Raw genomic sequence first — 24,750 nt, 5'->3', positions numbered from 1 at the left:
TCTGTAGTAGAGACATCTGCTTTCTCCCCCTCCTCAGCATCATTGGTGGTGCTCAGCATCCCGGAAGTGGAGCATCATTCAGGAAGAGACGCATCATCGTCAGAGCTTTGTCAACAACGGGGACAGTGGCAAAAACATCGGCCTGCCCGACAGAAACTCGCTAATTTTTGCAAGTGGATTTCATATGCAAAGGTTATTTTTTGAACTGCATGCTCAATCAATGCCTGTGATTGTCGCGTCTTGTGCCAGCATGCTAGCAGACCTACGAGGAAAGCTAGCTAGTGACTTGACACGACATGGCCTGTTCACAAGCTAATATTAGCTGCCTTACCACCGTAAATAGATTATCCTCTGAGTAACTGAGGTTATTTTATATACATAGCTCTGCGTTAGATGTTTCATGAAGACATGTTGATCAATGTGGCTCACTGTACAGACAATGTTATGTTAGCTGCTTGGCTGGATTGAGAATGTGTTGTGACTTACTTTCACATTTATCTTGAGTGGAAATGGTTTGTTGTTTAATCTTTAATACAGTAAAAGATGCATTGATTTGCATCACTTTTAAGCAGCTTCACATTTACACTTGCTCTTCTTATACTCTGTAATGCTTAGTTTCATTATTTAAAGCTAACTGCCTTGCTGTAAGGTGATTCGTCACAGGGGTGTGTCGCTGTCTTGTAACATGGGTAACATGTTGCTTTAAGCCTCCTTAACTATGTTAGCTAGGTGATCAATTTGGTGTAAGAAGTTATCTTTACTTAAAGGGTCTGTTTGAGTATTGTTTTTTAGAGGCTAAGAAAAATACTACAAATGTATTCTGCAGTGTTATGTTGTCTTTTAGTCATATGTAACAGTCTTGAAACACACTTTCATTACAGTATACTATATGTCCTACTGCAATTTCCTTACACTTTCATTGCCTTGTTTAAGGAAGTGGATTAGACTCACAATGCCATCACTGTCTTTAAACTAAGAAAGCTCCTCTTGAACCTCAGATAAAACATTCTTCTTCTTCTTCAGAGCTTAGAAGTTATTTCTAATGTTGCAACAGCCGATTATTTTCTATATTAATTGATTGAAAGATTGGTCTATAACATGTCAGAAAATAGGGGAAATGTCTATCCCAGTTTCTCAAAGTCAAGGGGATCTCTTTAAAAGTCTTGATATCTAAGTCCATCACATGCACTTTAATGAGATATAAAACAGATAAAAGCATGACATCTCCATAATAGAGAAGCCAAAAACAGCATTGTTTGCCATTTGTGCATGAAAGGTTACTTTTAACCATTCGTTTATAATCAAGTAAGCTTGAAATTACTTTTCTGTCGATCGACTAATCCATTAATCAACATCGTGACTCCTCAATTGACAAGTAAAATTCCCTTTTAGGTAAATATACAATACCACACCATAACATACTACATTTAGAGAATAGGGTTGAACTCAAAATGGTAAATTTGTACTTATAATTTTTACAACCCATTCTAATTTCCTCAAAACTATCCCATGATTGCGCTCCTCCGCCTTCGTGTTATTTACGGACGCTGCATCAGTTGCTTTGGTTGCGGCACTGAAGGCAAGTTAGGAAAGAAAGGTTTTCTTTGTGCAGAACATATCATTGATACAGCATTTATCTTAACCGATTATATGCAGGTTTAGTTCTGCAAGATGGAGACTGGCTATTTTATTCAAATCATTTCAATTATGTTTTTACAGCTCAAAATCATACAGTCGCCTCCGAGGCTTCATCATCTGTACAGCACATGATACCCTCTATGATAAGACCCTTGTATAGTATACTTTTACTTAATATTAAAAATACCTCTGCTTAGGGTTTGGTATACCACTACACCTACGCTTGGTCTTTAATACAAATACATTTTCTGAGAGGTCTTGGGAACTCATCACAGAATAAGCCTGTGTTTGACTACAGTTTTACCCTTTTCTGTTTTCTGTGTGCAACTGAATGACATGCTTCTTCTTTATTCTGCTGTTAGTGATACTTAACTTCTGTGTCCTGTGCTCTTTTGTCCTACAGACCAATGAAGTGACCGACAGGATACAATGTCATCGTTCCAGGTGGTGGACTCGCCGCCGGGCAGCAGCGTCAGCATCATGGAAACGTCCAACTTTGCCCACGTCATCTTCCAGAACGTGGGGAAGAGTTTCCTGCCCCAGGTGCCCCTGGAGTGTTGCTACACCCTGACCCCTTACATCCCACCCCACCCAAAAGACTGGGTGGGCATCTTCAAGGTACATCACACACAACAGGGAGGCTTTTACCCTCACCATGCATCAAAGACATTGCCAAACATAACCAATTTAGGAGCAGACTTTTATTAAGCTGAATCATTTCTGTTGCAGAGAGATTATAGAGATTGGAACTGCTCCAAGGGCATTACATAAGTGTTTGTTCGATGGATTATGTGTTGCTTTTTCTTTTAATGGGCCGTAGGTTTTGCAGTTGGTAGATTAACACATTTACATCCGCTTTGACACTAATGGTTCACCTCTTCACTTGCCTAAAACCTCACCACAAGCTTTGGTGTGGTTGCTGTGCCAGGGAAAGAGGAAGAGTGTGCATGGTGGGCTGGTTGCAGTAGGTCTCGCTGGGGGGCAAACATTTGGTGCTCTTTAGGAACCACTCTGATTCTTATTAGACCCCGCTTCACTTGTTCATCTTTCCATCAGTCCTTCTCTCTGCTTCCTGCTAACCAACCTCACCCTCCGCTCTTTTATCAAGGCCATCAAATCTCACACGTAATTAACAGGAAATGTGAATGAGGAAACTTAATGTCTCGTAAAGTCAAAAGACAAACATTTTATTGTTGTTTAAGAACTGACTTCAAATCTGCCAGCTCAATTAAAAAAGAATTAAGACGCTGTGTTTATATGGAAAAAAGTCAATTGGAAAATTTAATTGTTGTAATCCACGCTAATGAAACCTGTTTGATGGCGTTTCATGTCAGAGAACAAGCAGACCGCGCTTCTTTAACCCTTTTGACGTACATGTCTGTCTTTCTGTGCATAGATGCTGTATCTGTTCAATTCTGGGGGGGAAAAAGTTTGGCAATGTTGCCATGGCTGCAATTCATAATAATCTTCCATGACTATTAATCTGTCAATAATCTGTATTTTATCGATGAATTGTTTAGTTGTTTGGTGAAAAACGGCGATCAGTGTTTCCAGCCAACAGGACCTTCTAAATATCCTTTGTCGAACACTTAGATATACTCAGTGCACCCTCATAGCGGATACATATGTAAATATGTAATGGACAAACATGTAATTGTTTAATCATTGCAGCTCTAGATATATTAGGAAGAACCATTACTATGGGTATTATTTACTCTTTTTATGAGGGCGGCATCAAGAGGACTGTAACTGTGTGCTTTTACAAATAATAACCATACACTTTGATCATAATAGATACCATTGCAATAATACAATCCTATGAAATCACATGACTTGGCTTGAAGTTTGTTAGGGAGTTATTAAATGTGATTGATTTGATTTGACTGATGCCATTCTGTCAGCTGAGTCTTTTTTCCTCCCAGAGGCAAAACCTATGTGCAGAGATGACTCAGGGAGAGAGCATGTTCTCCCTCTTACCCCTTCACATCCATATGCGTTTCAGAGAGAGACTGAGCAATAAAGCTGACTCTACAGGATGACTCAGGTTGCACAGGCAAGACCGGCTCATTTAAGTTGTGTACAGACACCCCCTAGTGGCTGAAATTGTGAATAATACAATAATGAGGACCTAGTTTATGGTGTCTTCAAACAATACTCACAACAAGTAGTGCATACACAATAAACATCAACCATGAATAATATAATCAAACGCGGCATGTGTTCTTCTGTTTTCCAGCATAGTGTCTTTTTGTTTTATCTATGAAATATTGAATACGTTTGTTCTTCTTTGTTATTTCAGTGAAAGCATAAGTTTGATATTTGAAACACACACAACTCCCTAAAAAGCCCTGTGGAGGTTTTTGGTCGTGGCATGTTTGTTCGGTCGACAGGGAGAAACCCGTTGTGTGAGTGTATAATTAAAGTGTCATCGGGCCGTTCCCTCACACCTTGGCTGAGTGATTGATAGTTCCTCTGCCTGTGATTATTTTATAACATCACTCCCGTGTTGGAATGCCACACCATACCTGACCAAATGTCAGTCAACTTCACTCTGCAATTAGCAAAATTATTTATGTCTGTTTTCTCTTAAGCAAACACACGTGAGCTCACAAGCAAACTTGGCAGGTGTCCATCGCAGCTTCCCCTCTCGCTGAGATGCTGTTGGATGTGGAAAGAATGTCCTTGGCGCAGGTTTCCAAGCGGACAATTACCATCGGTTTGGAATAGCATTATAGAGAGTGTAATGTCCTGATAAGGCTCACGCGCCAATTACGTATCTTGGAACAGTGTCTTCACACCTGAAATGATGACAAATGTTTTGAGTGGCTCGGGTTGATTTACTGTTGTGTTTCAAGCTTCAACACTTTGTCAGCTGTTGAGCAATTCTTCTTTGTTTTTTCACCTAAAGGAATTGATTGATAGTTGTTTATTTAAGTATTTAAGTCCATATATGTTTTTATGGGAACATGGTTAAGAAAAACTGTTATTCTGGTATATCCTATACCATTGTCACACAACTGCCTAGACTGTAATATATTACAATTGCTGTATGACAGCTGTCCAGAGGAGAAACTTTCTCTTGTGCCACTTTGTCTCCATTTTAAAATGTAAAAAATGTGCCATGGAGCCACAGGTGGTTAAGTTATCCACAGCTGAAGTGCAGTTATGCAATGTCACAAACATGTAACGCACATGTGGGTTTAAAACGAGGTGTGTGTGAGTGTGTTTTTTAGCGTGTGTTTGTGTGCGTGAGCGGCCCAGACACGGAGAGTGTGCGGTTGTGCGCGACAGATTTACGACGCAGGACCTGAGTTATGATGTTCACAACTCCCTTTCATCATCTGTCACCTAACAACAAATGAAATCCATGGAATTACACCTCCCTTGCCATTTTGTGTAAAATGTTCACCTTTTCTTCCCTCGTTCTTACCCTCTCCGCCCTTCTCATTTCCACGTGGGTTGCTCTTTGGCGTCTCACGAGTCTGCGCATGTGTGCACACACACGAAAAGCTACATACACCCCTGCCTTCCCTCCCCATTCTCACACCTTCACTGGCCCTCTTTTTCTGAGCCCAAAAGGGGAAGGAACTGCGGGGAAGGAGAGGAGGAAGGGTTGTGTGAAAGAGTGAGGGGGCATGGATTTTAAATGTTTCCATTGCCTCAAACACTGTGTGTAATCCACCATCTTTTGTCATTCAATGAGTTTTTGAAATCTAATGATGACAAAATAATAAAACCTCATCTGTCTATTAAAAATGTAGGTTTTAAACATCTATAACTATTCCCCCAACTTAAGACGACAAGTCGGGCACTACTTTTTGTTGTCGATTAACATTTCCGTTGCCGTTTATTTACGTCCTTAGGTGGGTTGGAGCACAGCGAGAGATTACTACACCTTCCTTTGGTCTCCTATGCCTGAGAACTACGAACCAGGAAGTACAGTGCACAGTACTTTGGTGTTTCAAGGTACACACACACACACACACACACACACACACACACACACACACACACACACACACACACACACACACACACACACACTATGAAAACCACTATACAGACCTACGATATTCCTACGAGAAGTAGCTCCTCCATTTTACAGCGCGTATAAAAACCAACTATTTTATTTAATAAGGGAACACAACCGCAAACAGCGGCCTGGGACCTGAGCACCACTCAAACCACACACACACACACACACACACACACACACACACACACACACACACACACACACACACACACACACACACACACACACAGGTTGAGGGCCTGCAAACTGGTTTTACTGGCCTGGAACGGTCAGATATTACATAGTGAAAATAGGAGAGTGTGCTGTGGTGTGTCAGTAGTCAGTAAAACCGGTTGGCTGCCGGATGTTCTGCTCTTACTCTGCTGCAGAGAAACAGGCCCAACATGTGAAGGATGTGATCCAGTGAGCGCTTACAGTCTAGCTATGGGCTGCTTGAAGCTTAGTCCTATAATGATGTTTCACATATTGAATTATTTGAATATTATTCAATGCATTTGTCGGTCGCTGTGCTGTGCCTGTTTTTTGTGCAGTGTTTTCTCTTTCTCCAGTATAGATGTTTTAGATTTTGTTTGACCAGACATACTTAAAAAACTACCTGATTCAATTAAATAATTTAAAATTGACTCATTCTAGCACACTGTTTTATTTTCAACACCTCTAATTTGCTTACTTCATTTTATTTGCTGGTTTTTTCTTGTTCAACCATGTAACCATTATTGTTTTTTATATTATTATTATTATTATATATTTGAATAATAAAATGGAATAAGAGAAAACTCACTCTTGTCTTTTTATAGGTTATTATGTTCCTAAATCTGACGGAGAGTTCTACCAGTTTTGTTACGTCACACACGTTGGCGACATTAGAGGAGCGAGTACGCCGTTCCAGTTCAGGTCAGCCACACCTACAGAAGAGTTTCTGACTGTTACCGAGGACGACAGCAACTCAGACATACTGGTCGTCACCACCAAGACTGGCCTTCTAGAGGTATGAATCAAGAGAAGGAGATATTTACTTTTATATTATTCAACGCTCTTGGATTTTGTTAAAAGGCAGAGTACTAGATCACTACCCGATCTAAAAGTTCTGCTTTGTAGTGTGACCTTTGACCTCACTGAGGAGAATGAATCCCCTTAATGTCATTATGATTGATCATTTATTATTCTAGACAGCCATAGATACATCCTACAATATATCCTACACATTTTATTTAAAATATTACAATGCGACTTAATACATTTAACTGGTATTTTTGAAAATGACACAAACTCTCCCAAGACAGGGGAATTAAAAGGACACAAAACTTACCGTAACAAAAATAAATATTCAATAAGCCGGTATCCTATAGAAAAGGATTAGGGCCACATGAGAAATATATTTTGGGATGTGACCCAAAGTAAGAAAAATATTTGTACTTTCTGATTTTAGTTCAGAATTCTGAGACTTTTGGTCACATCCCAAACATTTTTTCTCATGTGGCCCTTATCCTCTTGCGTACTACCCTCACCTTCTTTCTCTCTACCTTTAACCTCCTGTGTGCAGCATGTGGAGGACGTACAGCAGGGGCGCAGGGAGCTGCTGATGACCATGCGTCTCCTGCAGGAGGAGAAGCAGCAGCTGCAGGAGGAGCAGAGGAGACTGTCCAGGGAGAGGGAGCAGGAGAGGGACACATGCTGCCTGCTGCGGACACACAACCAGGTCAGAGACAGTGGGGGCAGGAAGTAATGCTTTTTTATTGGTATAGATATAGCAGATATTGTTTTTAAATGCATTATTATACATTTAATTCCAATGCCACAGTAGAAGATACCTTTCCCTTTATTTCAGATGATTAATTTTCTTTTTTAACAAACAAAAAGGCACAAGACTGAGTCTAAGATGAAATCCATAAGCAATGCCCTGTTCTACTCACATTTCTACATGCCTGCTCCAGTAAACCCCCTCCATATATCATAGGGCCCATCATCATCTAATTAACCTTAATTTGTACAAAAAGTATCTCTCGCTTTAATTCATAAAGTAAAATAAACTTGCATTCTTTCAATGATTGCACAAATTGGGGAAAGAGAATACCACAAAAATAGCTCTTGAGGCTTGAGGTGAGTTTCAGTGTGTTTGCACATGTGTGTATTTGGAAGTTAGTGTGTGTCTGGGTTGAAACAACGTGTGTGTGTGTGTGTGTGTGTGTGTGTGTGTGTGTGTGTGTGTGTGTGTGTGTGTGTGTGTGTGTGTGTGTGTGTGTGTGTGTGTGTGTGTGTGTGTGTGTGTGTGTGTGCAGACAGACTCACAGTCTCTATTTGCACATGTGTGCGGAGCCGGTTCCTCACCAGTGATCACAGGTCTGAAAACTTCAAAGGCCCGAATTTATGAATAATCTGTGTCCATGTTTGAGACACACACACAGAGCCCCAGCTTGTGTGTGTGTGTGTGTGTGTGTGTGTGTGTGTGTGTGTGTGTGTGTGTGTGTGTGTGTGTGTGTGTGTGTGTGTGTGTGTGTGTGTGTGTGTGTGTGTGTGTGTGTGTGTGTGTGTGTGTGTGTGTGTGTGGTGTGTGTGTGTGTGTGTGTGTGTGTGTGTGTGTGTGTGTGTGTGTGTGTGTGTGTGTGTGTGTGTGTGTGTGTGTGTGTGTGTGTGTGTGTGTGTGTGTGTGTGTGTGTGTGTGTGTGCCAGTCTTTCTTTAACGACCTGACTCAGTGGGCCAGAACGGAATTGGGACTGAGTTTTCTCGGCATCTGGCGTCAGGGACGATGCCATCGCAACCACAAAGTGAACAAACATGACGTCAAACGCACAAACAGAAACACACACACTCGGGCTCATATGCATACACAAACTGCCCCCCCCCTTCACTCTCACACTCACATTCAGGTTCCACACCATGGGGCCCCTCTAATGTGCATTCACACACGCACACAAACACACTCATTATGCCACCCGCTTGCAAACACTTTTAGTCTGTGTGTGGAATGAGAGGAGGGTAGTCCGCAAAACCGCCTGCTTGAAAAAAAAGCCCTGCCCAGCCTCAGGGACAAACACCACTCTGTCACGCGATTCAGTGGCCACTGCTTTCTCACCGTCTATTTTCTCTCCCTCTGTCTATCTGCCTGTCTGTCTCTCTACAAATGTGTTGTCTCAATTTAGAGTTGTTTTGTTGGCATTAGAGCAAAAGCCACATAAAAAGGGGGGGGGGGATACATTTGGAAACATAAATGAAAGTTGAACTAAATTGACTTCTTAAATTACTTCTTCATTTCACATAGTTTTTTAGTCCATTTCCTTGTCACTTACCAGGATGAGTCAGATGTCAATATGTTATGAGTCGCACATGATAAGCAGTATCTTGGCACACACACCTAAAAACCAGTCAACTCAAGGAAACAGAAGAGGGGGTGGCAGAAGGAGGGAGGGATGCCAATACTTCTGAGTTTGAATGTAGTCTCTTATCGCCCCCTAGTGCATCTCTCCGGTAAAAGCTCAGAGTGAGGGCAGGCTGCTTTGAGTTAGTCCGCTCTTTTACGAACGACAAAATCGCCATAAATTACATGGTAATACACACACACACACACTGTTATTACCACGCTGCTTTTCATTCAACAGGCTTGTCCATCTGTAGATATACGACTTCTCTGAGTAGGTGTGTGTCTCTTTGTAGAGCTTTTACAGTAGGTGCGTTAGCTCCTGCCCACGCTGATGAAAATATCTCCAGTTTAACATGAAAACATAAGTACATATTTTGTGGCTGCTAATTTTACGAGTACACTTTTTATAAGGTCTTTATGCACTGCTAAAGTGCTTCCCAAACGCCAGCCGTAAAAATCATACAGTAATCGACGGGCCAAGCCCAGAGGGAGTAAGGCCTGAGTGTGCATTGATGTGTGCATGTCTGTTTTAGATGGATGGCGGTTCTCCGAGCTATCTGTCTCTCTCCATACGTCCTTGAATATGCAGCTGTGTGTCTGTCTTCCTGTAATTGTGTATGTGTGTGAGCGTGAGTAAGAGTGTGGAAGCGACAACTAGAAAGGAATGTGTGTGCAGAAGAATGTTGTTCTGTCACAACCAATATGACCTATGGATGATTTAACGTCCTTCACTGCTGATTAGCAGCAAGTTCAAACAGGGCTTCGGCTCAGCAGTCACACCACACGGAGGAAACAGACCTCATGTGATCAGCTGCACCAGGAATTTGTCTTAAGGAATCCATTGATAATAGACAGGTTATTTGCATACATTTACTGCTTTTTTTCACAACTTCAAATACTGGGTGTGTGTTCTGTGTCCATCACAAGGCTCATTTCAGTCATACTGTAATTTGTAACTGGAGATTTGTTGGAATAATATTTCAAACGAACTAATAGACTTTACAATATTTTAGAGATGATTGTTGGTAAACATTTCTCAAATATAAGTCCAATCCCAAACAGATTCAACAAAAAAATAACATTGAAACCTACTTACATTTTATTAGCATACTTTAAATATCTAACAAAATCAATGTGGGTACAAATTACATTCATATTCACAAGGGGATCCGCAGCAATAATGAAAGAAAAGAAGACTTAAAAGATAAAGAAAACTGCAATTCATCATTGATTTGTAGGCTTTCTTCCCAGTGGTTTCTGAACCTGGATCTAAACCAAGATCAGCTTCTTCTAGGAATGGTTAAAGCCTCTATGATGTTTTCTTTGACTCATCCAAGTGAGACATACAAATCAGATGTCTTACAAGTGCCTCACATGTAGGAACAGAAGAAAACACAAACACTTGACTGGCAACCTCATTTCCTCATTGTCAGCCACTGTGAGCCATTGCCTCCTAGTTTTTTCTCTAGCCTTTTTCTCTAGCCTCGCTAGATGTTCTGTAAACATAGGTGTGTGGAGAGCGCTAAATAATTAACATTTTACACTGACAGAACGCATATAAAACTTGTGAGGTTACATATTTGCCTATTTTACGACACCTTTCCAAAAATACCCCTCTCAACGTCCAAACAACCGTGAGAACTTTTTTTTTCTTGCATGTCATGAGAGGAATATTACACATGTGAAACACATTTCTTTTCAACTGTTATTGTGTCTATCATGTCATTACTCTCTTTTTTGCATGAATGCATTGTGCATAAAAACATATAAAAGCAAACATACAACGTATATTAATTATATAAAAATAATATTTTCTTTGCAACATGACAGTTGTTTGTCACATGAAATATAACCATCTGTCATTAATCCCGAGTATTGCATCAGTACCAGACTTTGTTAGCCTGCTGATTTAGCCGCTGTGATTGGCTGCAGCGCCTGTCACTCACAGCCGCAGCTGCCTCTCTGTCCCGCAGGAGCTGCTGCGCTCGTCGCAGGGCCTGTCAGAGGAGAGGGAGGAGGTGAGGAGGAGGCTGTCAGAGGCCACAGAGCGGGTCCGGCAGCTGGAGGAGGATCTGCTGGGAGTCACCCAGAGAGGCCTGCAGAAGGAGACCGAACTCGATTGGTAAGTGGAACACGTGACCATAAATCATTCGAGCGCTTCATTTCGGCGCAGACATAACTGTAAAGGGAAGGTTTCTTGCCTGCCTTCTGCTTCCTAAACATGTTCATCAGTCCTGTTGTCTACAAAATAATACAAAACACAGCCTCAAAAATAATGATTAAATAGACACAAATGTTTATATTTATGACATGAATTTTACTTTGAATAAATACCTTTCCTCCAGCTTATTCTTTTTTCAGCACTCTTAAATGATGGTTTGGGGGGTCACCAGGCAAATCTTTTTTTACTGACATTTAGTGGGTCGTGGTTAATAGTTTAAGACTATAATTACTTATTGGACTACAAATTGGAAATACTTTTCTTAAGCATAAATCAATGAATTCGGTAGACGATCAGGCTGTACAAATCTTTTTTCATTTTATATCACAGTCTGCGCGACCGCCTGAAGAAGCTGACAGCAGAGAAAGACAGCCTTGAGAGCCATCTGAAGAATGAGAAGGATGAGAGAGACCTCTACAAGGTGGGAGAAGTTTAGTAGCTAAAAAATCTTCAACAACGAAAATATGCATTATGATAAAAAAAAAACCTGTGTGATTCTCATCTCATTGAATCTGACATTTGCACCTCTTTCTCTCTGTGTTGTCCCATGTGCAGGCTCACCTGCGCAGCACCGAGCTGGAGAACACGAAGCTGAGCGCGGAGCTGCAGATGCTGAAGGCGGTGGAGCTGAACCGGGAGGTGACCATCGCTCAGTTCCAGGAGGAGCTGGACCGGCTCCGGCTCTGCGTCGCTCAGCGGGACAGCCTGGAGAAAGAGCTGCTGGCTCACAAGACTGACAAGGTAGCTGTGGTTGTACCCACATGTTTGTGTATGAAAGTTAAAAATCAGTTAATCTTTATATATAATTTCCTGCTAAACACCTGAGCTCTGCTAAGTGCCCCGATAAACATTCCTGTGTGTTTTTAACCACAATAAACCGTATTTAATTTAGTCTTCATTTACATTATTTAATTTCATATTCTCTTCTTGTACATATCCTATATTCTATTGGCATACAGTGGGGCAAAAAAGTATTTAGTCAGCCACCAATTGTGCAAGTTCTCCCACTTAAAAAGGAGAGAGGCCTGTAATTTTCATCCTAGGTATACCTCAACTATGAGAGACAAAATGAGAAAAAAAAAAAATCCAGAAAATCACATTGTCTGATTTTTAAAGAATTTATTTGCAAATTATGGTGGAAAATAAGTATTTGGTCAATAACAAAAGTTCATCTCAATACTTTGTTATATACCCTTTGTTGGCAATGACAGAGGTCAAATGTTTTCTGTAAGTCTTCACAAGGTTTTCACACACTGTTGCTGGTATTTTGGCCCATTCCTCCATGCAGATCTCCTCTAGAGCAGTGATGTTTTGGGGCTGTCGCTGGGCAACACAGACTTTCAACTCCCTCCAAGATTTTCTATGGGGTTGAGATCTGGAGACTGGCTAGGCCACTCCTTGAAATGCTTCTTACGAAGCCACTCCTTCGTTGCCCGGGCGGTGTGTTTGGGATCATTGTCATGCTGAAAGACCCAGCCACGTTTCATCTTCAATGCCCTTGCTGATGGAATCAAATCAAATCAAATTGTATTTGTAGAGCACATTTAAAAACAATTTTGGTCGAGCCAAAGTGCTGTACATGTAATTTAAACACATAAAAATACATTACATCACAATAAAAGACAATAAATCACAACAGATAAAAACAACACATGGAACAGTCAGGAGTCGTGACCCCACTCTAACTAGAAGGCCAGAGAGAAGTAGTGTGTCTTCAGTGTGGATTTAAAAGCCCCTAGGGTCTGGGCCGACCTCACATGGAGGGGAAGAGTGTTCCAGAGCCTGGGCCAGCTGCTGCGAAGGCTCGGTGCCCTCGGGTTTTGAGCCTGGTCTTAGGCACTACCAGCAGCAGCTGGTCAGCAGATCTTAAGGCTCTGCCTGGGGTGTAGCGCTGGAGGAGTTCAGCTATATAGGCCGGAGCCAACCGATTTAGTACTTTAAAAACAAATAAAAGGATGGAAGGAGGTTGTCACTCAAAATCTCACGATACATGGCCCCATTCATTCTTTCCTTTACACGGATCAGTCGTCCTGGTCCCTTTGCAGAAAAACAGCCCCAAAGCATGATGTTTCCACCCCCATGTTTCACAGTAGGTATGGTGTTCTTTGGATGCAACTCAGCAATCTTTCTCCTCCAAACACGTCTAGTTGAGTTTTTACCAAAAAGTTCTATTTTGGTTTCATCTGACCATATGACATTCTCCCAATCCTCTTCTGGATCATCTAAATGTTCTCGAGCAAACTTCAGACGGGCCTGGACATGTACTGGCTTAAGCAGGGGGACACGTCTGGCACCTCAGGATTTGAGTCCCTGGCGGCGTAGTGTGTTACTGATGGTAGCCTTTGTTACTTTGGTCCCAGCTCTCTGCAGGTCATTGACGGTCCCCCCGTGTGGTTCTGGGATTTTTGCTCACCGTTCTTCTGATCATTTTGACCCCACGGGGTGAGATCTTGCGTGGAGCCCCAGATCGAGGGAGATTATCAGTGGTCTTATATGTCTTCCATTTTCTAATAATTGCTCCCACAGTTGATTTCTTCACACCAAGCTGCTATATTGCAGATTCAGTCTTCCCAGCCTGGTGCAGGTCTACCATTTTGTTTCTGGTGTCCTTTGACAGCTCTTTGGTCTTAGCCATAGTGGAGTTTGGAGTGTGACTGTTTGAGGTTGTGGACAGGTGTCTTTTATACTGATAACGAGTTCAAACAGGTGCCATTAATACAGTTAATGAGTGGAGGACAGAGGAGGCTCTTAAAGAAGAAGTTACAGGTCTGTGAGAGCCAGAAATCTTGTTTGTTTGTTGGTGACCAAATACTTGTTTTACCGAGGAATTTACCAATTAATTCATTAAAATCCTACAATGTGATTTCCTGGATTCTTTACCCCTATTCTGTCTCTCATAGTTGAAGTGTACCTAGGATGAAAACTACAGGCCTCTCTCATCTTTTTAAGTGGGAGAACTTGTACAATTGGTGGCTGACTAAATACTTTTTTGCCCCACTGTATATAGACTGTTTGCACTACTTTTTATTTTGTATTTTATTATATATGTTGCATTGTTGGAGGAGCTCAGGTCAGAAGAATTTCATTGCCATTTCTACACTGTAGCTTTGTGCATATGACAATAAAATCTTTGAATCTCGAATCCCTCGGCATGTCTCCAGGCAGATCTGGCCCGTGTGCGTGAGCAGCTCCGTCAGGCAGAGGATCAGCTCCAGGCGTCCCGGCAGCAGGCCTCTCTGCTGGCCTCAGAGCTCCGTGACGCCGCCAGCGCCCGGGACCACACGATGACCGAGCTGTACCGCGCCCGACTGGAGGCCGACAAGCTCCGTGCCAGTCTAGCTGATGCTCAGGCCGAGTGCCAGCGCATGGAGAGCCAGCTGGACCGCATGAGGAGCACAGCGCAGAAGGAAGTGGTCAGTCTGACTGTTTGTGACATGATTCTGAAGACATGGAGAATGTGCTTCACTCCAGTTCTGAAGTCTTTACACTGGTTTCTTGTCTGTCAAATAATTGATTCCAAAATACTGCTGCTGGTTTATAAAGCTTTGAATGGTTTAGGCCGAAAATAAATGTCTGATCTCCTGCTAAATGATGAACCATCCAGATCTCTCAAGTCTTCTGGGACTGGTCAGCTTTCTGTCCCCAGAGTCAGAACTAAACATGGAGAAGCAGCTTTTAGTTACTATGCTCCAAATATCAATCTCCCGGAAACCTGCAGGTTCCGCTGCAACTCTTACTACTTTTTAAATCCAGGCTGAAGACTTTTTCTTTTTGCCGCTGCTTTTAATTGATATATCTCACATAGCACTGTAGCTTTTATTCATGGACCTGTGTTATTCATGCTTTATTATCTTTGCTTTTGAATGAGTGTTTTGAAATGCCATTTTATAATATGTTTCTGCTGCACTATTTCTTAATGCTCTTAATGTTTTTCATTTTTGTAAAGCACTTTGAATTGCCTTGTGTTGAAAGGTGCTAAACTTGCCTTGCCTTGGCTTGCTTCTTGGGTGATTTTCACACAAAATGTCCTTCTCTCCCAGGGTGTTGGGACCTGTGGGGAAATGACGCCCAGCATGATGGTGGTGTCAGAGGCAGAGGCCGAGCTGCAGAGAGAGGTGGAGGAGCTGAAGCTGCGTCTGCACATGGCGGCTGAGCACTACAAGGAGAAGTACCGGGAGTGTCAGCGCCTGCGCAGGCAGGTGGCTAAACTAAACATGACCGAGTCACAGGGGGTGAGTACTCTACAGTAAAACTCATAAAACAACATGCAGGTCAGTTTTTGTGTAAAGATGTAGCAATTACATTTTGTTAAACATTCTTGTTCTTTCTTTTGCAGGAGCCAAAGAGAAATGTGTCCACAGAGACGACACCGGAGCCGCTGACCCCGAGTCCAGAGTCACCGACAGCAGGTGCACACACATTTATCTGCTTGTTGTTCATTTCTTAAATATACTATGATTGCATTTTTGCAAAAACTCATTCTGAAAAAACGAATGAATCCAAAACCACTGATTATGGTATACATTGAATTTCCATTTCTTAAGTTGTAGAGGATGTTCTGTACTTGCCCAAACATACACAGGTTGATAACATGTATATACAGATTTGTGACTAAACTTGATGTGCATAACATTTCAAATAGAAAGAGAAATTCATTATAGAAAAGTATGTGTAATGTGTTTTCTTTGTTTTCTTTCAAATAAATAATAAATGGTTAGAATATCTTGAATCAATAATAATGCTTTTCAATAGCATGACAAAGGAAAGTAAGTATTGTGACACGCCTGACTTGACAACATTATATCTTCTTCTCTGGCTTTTATGTTGCTCTCTAAGCAATGTCAAACTGCAATCTTAAAACAACACATTGAAACATATTCTCTGTCTTGGAAATGTACAAGGTAAATACCTCACACCTATGTATTAATGAAAGGGTCACCTCTGTCTAACAAAAAAGTTATTGCAGCTTAAAACACTCTTCTATTTAAGTGTTTATACCTGAATCAAAGACTCTTTTGCTGACTATTGATCATCTGTGTTCTACTATAACGTGTTTTACAGGGAATATAGCTATGGCAGTCCTACAAGAAGCCGCTGAGATGACAATCACTCCAGGACTTAATAACAGGGAATCCACGCATGCTGCATGCATCAGCACAGAGAGGGAAGACAGGCAGAGAGAGAAAATGCCAAATGAAAGGCCTAAGGCGGAGACTGAGGGAGAAGAAATCCAAGTGAAGGACGGGGAGAAAGAGGACAGACGGAAAGAAAAAGAGGAGAAGAAGGACAGCCTGCCAGAGAGTCTGAGGATGACGAGCTGGGTGGAGGTGGAGAACGAGAGGCAGAGCGGCGAGGAGAATAGCGAGGCGGAGATGACAGGGAAGGCCGAGGAAGTGAGGGATGTCGTGGAGCACCAGGTGCTGCTGGAGGTGGAGGGGAGGAGCATGGGGGAGGCGGAGAAGGCACAAACCTGCTCAGTGGAGGAGGAGCTGGCGATGATGGAGGAGAAGTGGAGGCAGCAGTGTGCGATCAATGAGACGCTCAAACAGCGGCTGGCCAATGAGGAGGAGCGATTCAGAGTAAGGAACACAAACACACAAACTAATGCACATTGTGAGTGATCAGAACTCTGCAAATGGAGAGGTGTGTGCAAGATCTACAGCAAGGCAAAGAGTGCAAAACATTCCCTTTGCTAATATAAGTTAAAACAGCAAGCAGGCTCCATTTTAGATTAGCAATTTTGAAAGGAAGACCTCCACACAAACCTATTCTAAATCAATTTTCCAGTACATTAAATGTGGATATTTTTCTTATCCCTGGATGCATTCACTGGATGGAAACACAGAGAGAATGAACTTGTGAAGTTGTGATCCAGTCATAATGGGCATTATAGCATTCACTCATACCTAACTTTACACAGTTGTTTGTACCTAAAATCTTCATTATTTCTGATACATTTTATAAATATATGTTGGTGTAAACAAAAAACACAATACATAGCGTCTGATATGTAACCTTTTTATGCAAAATAAGGGTTAATCAATTAAAAAAATTATTTGAAAATGTATCAATTTAGTCCATAAAATGACGCTAAATAGTAATAAATGTTAATAACAAATTCCATGATTGCATCCTAGGTGCAGGACTATGTCGGAAATTAATATAATTTTATACATAACAGAGAACAGCAACATGTCCTCACATTTGGAGGCTGGAACCAACACATATTTGTCTTTATTTGTTCTGACTAGTACTTGATAAGTCACTTAAAGGTGGGGTAGGTCATTTTGGAGAAACCAGCTCGAGATCGCTAGAATTTGAAAAAACACAGCCGGAAAAAATCTGCCACTTCCTTACAGAGCCCCTCCTCCAACACACACGAACGCACACATGACCAATGAGGGCACAAGATAAGTTTGTGCACAGATGGAAGGCTGACAGGCAGGAAGGCCATCCAGTTATTTTAGCCGGGCCGGCTCAGATGATTGGTCGTGCTTTTTACAGCGCCACGGCTTCCACAGATGAAATGTTTGTATGGATTTTTTGTCAAAGCACTTAAGATATTCATTACTATCGGGATGTTAAGAGCATTCCATGCAATATAACAAAAAATGTATCTCGAGAGTCGAGCCGGTTTCTCAAACTTACCTACCCCACCTTTAAGCCATAGATTAATATGGAAATTGTTACTGCAGTGTACTAAACATTTTATTAAAGCAGAACAAATAGTCTTAAGTGTCAAGAAAACAGGGTACAGTTAGTGGCAGATTATCGAATTGTTTTTGGAGGACTTGGTCTCAGAGTATCAAATGTTCATCAGAGTTTACATGAGCATGCATTAACCGGAGTAACCGGCTTCCTCCATGCCACACATGATCCGATGTGTGTGGTATGTGTGCAGGATTCAGGACCAGCATGTTGCTTTTTGCGTGCGAATGTCGGCCAAAGTACCTACTGGCATTTAATCTCCATGAGTGAGTGTGTGTTTATCAGCGCTGTAAATAAAAGCCCCCCCCTGCCTTTGATGGAGTCTCCCGTCTGAAGCGAGTGCCCCGGGGCCGAGCCGCTCTTAATGGCCCCTGAGACTGACAGCAGAGGCAGGGCAGCCGCAGAGCGCCAGGCTTTACGGCTGTTTACATCAGCCACCCGAAGGATGGGCCGATGGAGAGGGAAGAGACAGTCAGAGAGTGGTGGGAGTGAGGCACAGGAATACACTGCTGCAGATTCCCTTCACCTGAACCTAACCCGCTAATGCAGCGCAGTAAATTTATAAAGGAGGGGGAGAGCAAGAGAGGACAAAGAGATGAAAGAGAATGACGAGGGGAAAGGTTGAAGACAGCATTTAAGAGTGAAAAAACATGAAGCAGGAAGAGAAACTGCAGGGATTGGATCCTGTGTGATGGGATGAAATAAGAGAAGAGCAGACAACTAGCCATGTAAACTATCCCACAGGCTCTGTCCCGCTGCAGTTAGATTTACTACGATCCCCTGCTCTGCTGCAGACTGCCCCGCATGCAGACCCTGTTTCTGTAGCTCTGGCTGGAATCAACAGACATTTGATACCACTTTAGGTTAAGTAAAGCTCCACTGAACATATATTTGTTTACCAACTTGCCATTTCTTTTAAAATGTGGGTTCACTGAGAAAAAGAACAAGAGTAGGCATTGTTGTTCATCATGTTGTTCATCCAAATCATTTTTTTAATAAAGGGAAAAGGTTCCTTTTCAGATTTGTCCTTTTTATCAACTCTGGGAGAACATTTATGCTATTTTCTTCTTTTTTTGTAATGTAAATTGTTTGGTCAATGTACAGATAATTAAACGACAAATATTCCGATTTTTTTAAGACAATGCCAAATATTTCCTACTTCCAACTTTTTCATGGACTATTTGCTGCACTTCTTTGTCTTAATAAATACCTTTGGATATAAACAAGAGATAAGAACATGATGCCTTGGGCTCTCATTTTATAGACTGAACAATTAATTAATTAATCTATAAAAGGCTCAGGAGACTAATTAATTATTTAAGTATTTGCTAGAGGCAGCCTTAGTTTGTCTATAATGTCACTTCTGCCTGTATGGAGGAATAAGGAGCTACATGCATTGGTGCCTTTCTGTGATTATGCACGCAAAACAGCATTCACTCAAATGTATTAGTTCACAATATTCTTTTTCTTTCACCAATCAGACAGCTTTTATTTGTAGAACGGCATTTCTTATTTTCAATAGATAGTTGACAGGTAACTATAACGATCGCAGAGGCTTCTGCTCGCACCTTAAAGGGACAGTGAAATAAAAAAAATACACATTTCAAGTTATGGTCCTGTGCCCCTTTGTCAATAGTTTATTTAGCATATTTGAAAACTTCTTTATCAAAATGTAAATGTATCTTATTTGTTGTAAACATAGAATTATGCTGTCATGCATTTTCTTTAACTCTGGCCTTAATTCGTTTTTCTCCTTGTTTATTCTTTCTGTAGGTGCACATGGCGGAGCGAGCCAGCGAAGTGACGGAGCTGAAACGCAACCTCGCCCAGGCCCTCAAAGACAAGGAACAACTAAAGGAGGTGTGCTATACACAGTACACACTATACAGTAGGACATTTATATATCAGAGAGGTTTATTCCAGTACAGCATTGTGACTTCTTTACAGTTATTGAAATAATTCGATTTTAATAATGAATGGGAATGTAGGTTATAGACTTAGAAAAGCCATCTGGTTATAAACTTTCAATATCAAAATGCATTTACTGACATTAAAAGTCACATTGTAGATAATGTAGGCTCTTCACTAAGGTCTATTATCACATTCAATTATGAGCGCTTTAGTGTCTGAAACCATTCCTGTAGCTTTTCCTTCTCTTCTCCATTCTCCCCTCTCCCCACTAATTAAAACATCCATACTTGCTTCTTTCGCCCACTGGTACAGTGCCATTAGACAGTGCAAATGCCAAGCGACGTGTCTGTTTCACCTTCCCAACCCTGGTTTAAATGTTAAACCTGATAGCTGCGCACTAATGAAGTCATCAAGAGAGGAGGTCAGGGGGGAATAGCGAGAGGAAGGAGGAGAGGAAATGAGGGAGAGGGCGAGCGCCTCTATCTGCAGAGCCAGAGCACAGGGAGCCAGAGTCTGACACCCATTACAGTAATGAGTAGGGTACAAATGCTACTGCTTCAGATATAATCACAAAGGGCAGAAACAATGTAGAAGGACACTTAACTCGGAGCTGAAAATACTTATTGCCTTTGTGGTTCCTAAAGTGAAAATGTGCTATGGAAACACTTCACTCTTTACAGCTATACTCATCACACTGCTTTAGCAACACAGTTCTGTAAAGGAGGATTTACTGTGAAAGGGAAACTATATATATATAGGGAAATATAGATAAAAATCACAATGAAATACAGAAAAATAATGAAAAAAATATAAACATTAACATATCAAATGTGTAATAACTTAGGAAAGAACAGCTTTGAAAGTGTCTATGTGTCTAAAGGATGTATGTCCTTTTGTTAAAGTTTGGCTGGCTGGCTTTTTCTATATTCTCAAATGAATCGCTCCAATGGGCAACAGACTCCTGAGTAATAGCAGTTTAAAAGACATGTAAACTAAATGTAGTTTATCCCTGTGAGGTGCTTGATTTTGTCTCTATCTCTGCTCCAGGAGCTGCAGCAGTTTGTGTCCAGGCAGAGGGAGCAGGAGGCGGGTGTTCAGGCTTCAGAGCCCATGGTGCTGCGCTACCCCCTGCCGTACCCTCAGGACCCGTCTCCTCCACCCCTGGTTCCTCACAGGCCGGCTGAGCTGCAGTACGGTAACCCCTACTCCACTGACACCACTAAAGGTGAGAGGAAGTCAAAAGTTGACAAATAATTTATTTTGTGTTATCTTCAAATCTGCAGTTGCCTGTTCTTCTTAAAGGGACAGTCTTCCCCAAAAATCCCAAATATGGGTTTTTTCCTACCTGAAGTGTATGTATCCATTTAGGTTGTTTTGGTGTTAGCTGCTGAATATTGGATGTATCAGACGTAGAAATGTCGGCCTTCTCTCCAATATTAAGGAACAGGATGCCAATGGGATTGTGGTGCACTGTCCCTTTAAGTCATGCTGCTGTTTGGTCAATAACACTATGTGTTACTTTATTCTAGACCTGGTGGATGTTGCGCTGTCTCCTGAGCACATGTCCCGTCCTCCACCTGAGGCCCCACCCTGCGCCCCTCCCTGTGCACCCCCAATCACACCCCCGAGCTCAGGCCCCAGGGCCCCAGGCTGGGACCGAGAGGTGGTCTGCATCCAGCCCTCCCGCAGCACGAGCCCCCCCCGAGAGCCTGGATAGTAGTCCGGAGGAGCCGCAAAATGTAAGTGAATATAAACACATATACAGGTTGGACGCTAAATGCTAACAAACTAAAATCCCTGCCTGGTAGGAAATCCATTAGTAAGACAAAATAACAGTCCTTTATAAGTATCAATTAAGGCTTTTATTATGCAGAACACTTTTTACTTCTCGCTCTACTTTAACACACGGAAACATGTTAAAGTGCCGTATTTGATCACACTATTAATTTGCTCTCAATACAGCAGTACCTATGATATTATAGGACCAGCCTTTGCCTTCTTTCCCCTCATGTCGTGCTTTCAGTATCCAAAGCATTGCTGTCGGAGTGATCCCTCTCTCTCTTTCCGTCTCTGGAGTTCTCCTCCTCTCTTAATGAAGGGAATAGTAGCTTGCCCTTAAAAATAAAGCGACGAGCTCATTTGCATAAAGCTCTAATTAACGTCACTCCCTCAGAGCTCAGGAGAGACGAAGATAACAAGGGCTTGGGGAGTAATTAGGGGGGATTTTGCAAAGGGACAGACCCAAGATCAATTAGAGTCTCTGGGATTATATGTTTTTGTTTGGGAGCAAACTGAAGAGATGCTAGTAAGGAAGGTATTTGTAGTTCTTTAAATAGAAACAAAGCTTTAATGGCTTTAACCCTTTCAATCCATATTTTCCTTTTTTAGTAAACAACCTTTTAAGATAGTGTTTGTGTGTGCTCTATGAGCAAATAGATGGCCATCAGTTTCTATCCTTTTGTATGCAATTTTGTTTTATAGGCTGCTGCTGACGGGGCTCAGTCGTCCTGTGATCATCTGTCCGGTAGACGTAGAGAAGCCAGGGGCAGCTTCTGCTTTGACTCCAGGTAGTGTGCCTACACACACACATAAATAGGTAGACTGATATACAACAAGCAACAATAAGGACATCAATAGACAGCAAAGAGAAGTCACTACATCTCAAAGTTAGTCAGTCAAACCCTGTGTCAGAGGTGCGTTAGAAAAGCCAACATAAAAAGAAGGTTGCGGTTTTCGTGCTCATGTTTACCTTAAAGGTTGAATCTTCCTCCCTGCTGACACTATAGATTCACATTGTTCTTCAGTTTCTTGTCAAATGTCATTTCTATCCATTAAAACTGGGATAGGCAGTACATGTTTAGCATTACATTGGGTCAAATACGAAAATAACATTGAAGCATATTGAAAGTCTGCCTATGGCTTTTTCAAAACTGCCTGCACTGGATTACCACTTGCCCCAGCTAAATCTATACCCCCCCCCCCCCTAAACAACCACAGCTTTCTATCTTTCAGTTTGTGCAGGAAATAAACAACATAGAAGTTCTAAATTCATAGTAAAAACATGATGAGCAAGAATATCTTGAAAGATGCATAAAACGTTACTTTGTGCATCTGTGTATGCACATGCATCGTTTGTATATACAGTATATTTACAATACATACTGTATGTTGAACAGATCTACGCATTTTCTGTTAAGGATGTAAATGCAAGATGTTCACAACCGCTGCAGTCTAATTTACCTTAATGGTAAACACATTACTAGCATTTGAACTCAAAACTGACATCTCTCCTCCACTCTCCTTTTCTCCCCAGTAGTGTTCACAAGCGTTGCCCGCTGTGCGAGGTGATCTTCCCCCCCCACTTCGAGCAGCGCAGCTTCGAGCAGCACGTGGAGAGCCACTGGAAGGTCTGCCCCGTCTGCTCTGAGCAGTTCCCCCTCAACTGTGAGCAGCAGCTCTTCGAGAGGCACGTCCTCACGCACTTTGATGGCCACGTGCTCAACTTCGACCAGATCGAATGAAAGGCGTAAAGGGCACATTTTTAATCTGACATACCGTGTGGGTAAATGTGTCGTCAGCTTTTAGTTCATTTCGATTGGGTTAAGTTGTCTTGTTATTATACAATCATTAGCACTTTTTGGCAATCTTGACAAAGGTTAGAAAGAATGTAGTCCACTTCAGAGAGGAAGCAGAGTTTGTCCCGTGGCTACCAAGGTGTTTTATGAAGTAGGGTAGCTTAATACATCATGGGTAAAAGGACCACTCGGGAAAAGTGCCATGGTCTTTTACTTTTGTATCATTTTTAACGCTTGTCTTTCTGCTTTGAGAAACTAAAGCACCATCAGTAGTGCATGCAATTATTATGTGTTCAAAAGGACAAAATGAAAGCAGTTCAAGCTGAAAGAGTGAATAGTAGCAGGAGCTTGAACCAGAAGAGAAAGTATTTAAGTATGTCCCTGTTATTTAACTAGCCTGGGTATTATTATCTCATGTGATGAAGCAGCCAAGATATATATTGTCTACATATTTCAAAGCTGAGGAAGGCAGAAAGGAATTATTTTGTGTAAATGCAGAGTGAGATCTGAATATGTGATGTCTTAAAGAATCATCAGAGTGTGTATATTTATTTGAAGAGAGGTGAGGTGGAGATTTTGTTGACTTGAATGGGAAGAGATCTTGGATTTCTCCCAAAAGCACAGTACTACTGTACGTGTAACAGACATCAGAAGGTTCAAACAAAAACAGCACTACGTTTCCATGTATCTGCACTAAATAAGGCTTTATTCTGAATGTACTGTACATATGAAAATAAGTATAAGTTGTGGAGAGACCTGTGACTTACTGTCGTGACTCCGCCTCCCCTCATTGTTACTTCTTCATGTTTTAGTGTTGAAAGAATGGCGGACTGTTTTTACTTTGGTCAGGTGGTAAGAAACTGGGCTGGTCTCTTTGTGTTATTGGAGATCCTGTCATGTTTTAGGCATATACACTGCGGGACATGTGACAACAACTTTTATTGTTATGTACTTCCGCGTTTTAAAGTTTGAACTGTGATGAAAAAAAGTCATTGCTTTGTGTGCAGGTCCATGAGTGAGTGTCATTTCTATGTGTGTCTCCACGGGGCTCCACATCACAGCTTGTCTATTTTCTGTCATTTCAAAGTGACCCCTGACAGTGTTGTATTCAGGCTTTAAAAATTGCACATGCCCAGTAATCACAAGGTAAATGTGTGTGTATGTCATGTGTCCGACGCAGCCCTTTTCATGTGAGAATGTCAGGACGGTGGTTTAAGTGTGTACTGCAAAGATCTTTACGAATAAAGTAAGCTTGTCTAAATGCACCCCGCTGTAATGTTGTTTTATAAAGAAATAACACCA

The 24,750-nt window shown here is 41.7% G+C and overlaps 1 protein-coding gene across 1 annotated transcript; it reads left to right on the top strand.

The window, feature by feature from the left end:
* The first annotated feature begins 66 nt into the window (after window positions 1–66).
* Window positions 67–24,713, top strand: LOC117563059 (tax1-binding protein 1 homolog B-like). The gene is given in 18 exon segments (XM_034241200.1): window positions 67–192; window positions 2,042–2,256; window positions 5,502–5,604; window positions 6,472–6,662; window positions 7,218–7,373; window positions 11,007–11,155; window positions 11,585–11,675; window positions 11,810–11,995; window positions 14,416–14,667; window positions 15,295–15,486; window positions 15,591–15,663; window positions 16,316–16,833; window positions 19,736–19,822; window positions 20,921–21,098; window positions 21,403–21,569; window positions 21,571–21,612; window positions 22,355–22,440; window positions 23,187–24,713. Coding segments are annotated over 17 exon segments (2,868 nt in total). The 5' UTR covers window positions 67–192; window positions 2,042–2,067; the 3' UTR covers window positions 23,395–24,713.
* The last annotated feature ends 37 nt before the right edge of the window (window positions 24,714–24,750 follow it).

The sequence above is a fragment of the Gymnodraco acuticeps genome, unplaced genomic scaffold, assembly GCF_902827175.1.
Source record: "Gymnodraco acuticeps unplaced genomic scaffold, fGymAcu1.1, whole genome shotgun sequence".
NCBI classification, from domain to species: domain Eukaryota; kingdom Metazoa; phylum Chordata; class Actinopteri; order Perciformes; family Bathydraconidae; genus Gymnodraco; species Gymnodraco acuticeps.
Note: the sequence above shows the minus strand (reverse complement) of the source record. Positions and strands in the feature narration are given on the sequence as shown.